Here is a 4,013-nt window from a genome sequence, read left to right as displayed (position 1 = left end):
TTTCATGTACTAGGCAGGCTATAACGTTTGCTGTTGCGTTGTTTTTTATTTGCATTTGTCAGAGTTGTCGTTGTGTAATTCGTGTGCCTCCTTAAACAAATGGCGTGGACACCGGGAGGCTTGTTCACAGCCTTTGCGTGTGATACCGATCCAGCAAAAGCATATTTGAAGCTGAGAAATGTGGTACTTCCTGAAATTTCCCATGGCTTGCGAATGTAGCAGTGGCTGCCAGTAGAAGGAGCTCTTCGGTCTTACCTAATCCAAAAGGCAAAACATACACAAACATGGCGTTATCACGAGCGGGCGAGATGCTGTCCTCTCTTCGCTGTGTGTTGTATTTATTGGTCCTCAGCGTGGCAGGAATAAACTCGTCGACTCTTCGTCTTCATCCTGAGCAGCGTTACATGCTGCCGCAAAACAGAGGATTTTTCACAATAGAAGCAAGTGAGGCTTCACTGCACGGAGATGGAGGTGGCTCCGCGGCTCGAGCGCTGCATCTGCCCGCTCGCAGTGGAATCGAAGGCGGGTCGGTCTCCAGCGTCTACCCGCAGCATCGAAGTCGCCGGAGCGCTGGTAAACCGGCGATGCCAAAGGTGTACGGCCAGGTAATATAACGCATTAACTGCGTGATACCGCTCACTTTGACGCGCACATCGAGCTTCACCTCAGCCTGACCTTACTGGTATGGGTGGCGTAAAGAAATTACGCACTGTTGTTTCCGAAGTAGCATCAATTCCTGCACCTTATGCTTGAAGCAGGCTCCTGTTGTGTGGGGGTCGGTTTACCTGATGCCTTTAAACGTCACACCGGCAGTGTAACATTACAATTCACTAAACGTTCATTCAAATGAATGTAATTGGTCAGCGGCAACCTGTCCGCGACACTTTCGACTGTCGCTGAAGAAACGAGACAAAAGTAAGACACTGCGTATGTTCAACGGAGTTCCCGAAACATCTCCTTTGTCGTGCCAGGGAACGGAAGCGTAACAAGACCAGAAAAGTGAATTAGGCAGAGGGTTTGGTGTCAGTGTAAGGGGACTGGTGCTAACGCTAGGTGCGAAACAAATGTCCGTGTCTTTACCTGCCGTCTCCGGGGGGTGGGCTGAAGCGAAATCACCAAACGTGGATCCCATACAAAGAGCCCACGGAGGCAGACAGAGCAAGAAATTCCAAATTTTAAGTGGAATTATGCGTGGAGCTCTCCACACCCCAGGTCACTGACCTCAGTTTGGCTAAATGTAAAAGCAAATGTTTTCCTGGTGATTTGCACCTTTGGGCCACTTCCACAGCTGCTGCATCGGTTTGTCCACTTATCTGTGTCCTTGCCCCCCTCGCCCATAGTATTCTTTGCTAAGGAGAAGGTGGAGCCCAGTAATGGTTAACTACAGTGCTCTTAAGTGCTATTATAGCATTGGTATTCATTACAATGCATTGTAATAAATATAATGCTATTGCACTCTTTGTTGTCTTGTGGGATTATACAGTTATTGAGCATGCACAGACGACAGCATGACGAAGGTTGTTTAATGAAGCATTACAGCTTCAGTTGTGCCAAGGGAACACAACTGACAGGAAGAAACAGCTCACTTCCACTAAAGAAAAAGGAATTCATCACCGTGGTTCTCCATTTCAAGTATGATGAACTTTGCTGGAAACCTTTTCAAGTCAACTGGCTTTTATTGTCATCTCAACCATGTACAGTGGTACAGTACAGCTTGAGATGATACAGCGTTCCTCCGAGACCGCGACGCTACATATTACATACAACAGACGAACACAGGACTATGTAAAGTGCAATGTGCAAAAATTGCAAAAAAAACCCAAGACAAGAGCCTGCAATGGAAATGTGCTAAATACTGAGTACTGTGCAAAAAGTAACTTGGTGCCTGAAGGTGTGTGTGTGTGATCCCAGTCACTGAGTGTTCAGGAGTCTGAACACCTGCAGGTAAGAATCTGTAGACTGTCGTCCTGCAGTATGATAGTAAACAGGAAAACTTTGGGTTCAGTTCTGAAAGATGAACAACATAACATCATTGTTTAAAGAAAACTTTTTATTATATTCCATATTTTCACCAACCTGCCACATCATTCTTTGTGAGGGGCAGCCAATCAGAGCAAAGGGAGGGGAAGAGAGCTAAAACACCTTTGGTCAGACAGTGGATCAACTGAGGGGCTCCGCTAAGGCTCACTATAAGATGCATAAGGATCATTTTCCAATGAGGCATACAGATAAATGTAAAAGATCCAGAGAATCAAATGGCTGTAAATTTAGGAAACAAGTCAAGTTACTCTTTTGAAAAAGCAGCAGAAAAAAGTTGGAGTGTGAAAACAAATATTGTTTAGTGTTTAATCGGTGGCAAAATGTATATATTGGTTTTCAAGGAACAGATAAAAGTATCTGTGTCTGTTTAAAAACCCAACGAATGCTTTGTACGAGAGAAGAGAGGCAAATGGACGTGTCCACGAGTTGTCATCGAGCTGCTTTCTCGTGCTGACTGACACTTCTGGTGATGCCTTCAGTCAAAACACAGCTATAGCCTCCAGAGAGTCACATCGGGATCATGTTTTGTCACTGGTGAACGATAAGGCTGGAGGAGGTTGGCTGGTCGAGTGTTTGCTCCTCAGCTCGCTGTCCCCGTTGGCTTGTAGTGGTTTGACTAAACTTGTTAAGGTCCTCGAGCAGGCATTGTAATTAGAGGTAATGACTGTCTGAGTTGGGTGCAGTGTGCATACTTGATCGTGAATCTGTTCACCTAATCAGCCTCGACTGTTGGAAGATGAGAATATCACAGGTTTGGATGACGCCATTAATGTGAAGGTCAGATGGAGCTGTGGACAATGGCAGCTTTATGCCAAACCAGAGTTCACGGCAGGAAGTTTCAATGTATTTTCTCTGTGTCCGAATGCGGGAAGCTTCCCTCATTGTGTCAGCCATGACCAAGCTAGAATGGTGAAAGCTTGAAAGCTGTGCTATCATTATTTCCCAGTCTTAGTAAGTCTTCATATCTAAGGACCTTCACTGGGCAAAATTCCTACTAAACTTCTCACACAACCCACCTGCTTCAGCGCTCACATGCTCTCTTGAAACAGTGTGTTGTCCTAGAAGTGCAACACTTCAAACAGCTGCAGTTTGTCTGATTTGATAAAATTGATATTAAATAATTGATAAAAATGCAGAAACACCCAGGAGTTCACGATAGGACTCAAGTTATTAAAAAATAGAAAATGCTAAGATTTTATTAGGCTGCAAATGTGTTCAAGGTATTTTTTTTATTATTCATTGATCTGCAGAGTCTCACTTATTTAGTCTTTAGGTTTCTGTTTTTTCATATTTGATAACCTCGAATTAGAGTGTATTTGGTTTTAAAACCACTTAAGGGACACTTAAACTATGTAGAATTACACTTTTTTGGTCAAAGTTAAAAAAATGTTGCGTAATTCAGCACCTGAGGCGCTGCAGGTTCACACATCTGGATCTGAGCAGTGTTTTCTGTCTGTCTGTGAACAGCATTAGTCATGCCTCTGTTATTATGATCGATCATAACAGCACTACAGCGTTTTACATGGTATAAAAGTGTCGTAAAAAATATCATTATGGTAATATTATGATTTTGCCAAAATTAACTTGATCTAACTTTGAGGTTAAATCAACCAACCCTTCTTTCCACTGATGCTCTGTGGGTTGGGCTTTGGCTCAGCCACTCAAGGACTGTCACTCATTGTCCTGAAGCCATTCTATTCTTCTTCTAGCTGTTTGCTTCAGGTCAGGATTAAAAGTAAAGTTAAAGTAAATAAAACTGTACAAACTGCTGTCAGAGAGTTCCAGAGTCTGGGGGCCAATGTAGCTCTGTCTCTTATAGTTTTCAGCCTCATATGCTGCACAGCCAGCAGGACCCTGATCACATGACATCACGGTAGAGCTGGGCGATAGAACGATAACGATATGTATCGCGATATAACTTTTACTCGATAGAGAAATTAAGCTATCGCGATAGACCTCGCCGCTCTTGTCCT

The 4,013-nt window shown here is 43.8% G+C and overlaps 1 protein-coding gene across 2 annotated transcripts in view; it reads left to right on the top strand.

Annotated features, from left to right (window-relative positions):
* The first annotated feature begins 220 nt into the window (after positions 1 to 220).
* The window catches only part of sorl1 (sortilin-related receptor, L(DLR class) A repeats containing), an 85,352-nt gene continuing 81,559 nt past the window's right edge, over positions 221 to 4,013 (top strand). For both annotated transcript variants that reach the window (XM_005753802.2, XM_005753801.2), the window contains exon 1: positions 221 to 605. In XM_005753802.2, coding sequence (XP_005753859.1) covers positions 285 to 605 — 321 coding nt within the window. In that variant the 5' untranslated portion in view covers positions 221 to 284. The remainder of the gene's footprint in view (positions 606 to 4,013) is intronic.

Source organism: Pundamilia nyererei, unplaced genomic scaffold (assembly GCF_000239375.1).
Source record: "Pundamilia nyererei isolate P.nyererei 1_Seehausen unplaced genomic scaffold, PunNye1.0 scaffold00466, whole genome shotgun sequence".
NCBI classification, from domain to species: domain Eukaryota; kingdom Metazoa; phylum Chordata; class Actinopteri; order Cichliformes; family Cichlidae; genus Pundamilia; species Pundamilia nyererei.
The sequence above is the reverse complement of the archived record's forward strand: the minus strand, read 5'-3'. Positions and strand labels throughout refer to the sequence as shown.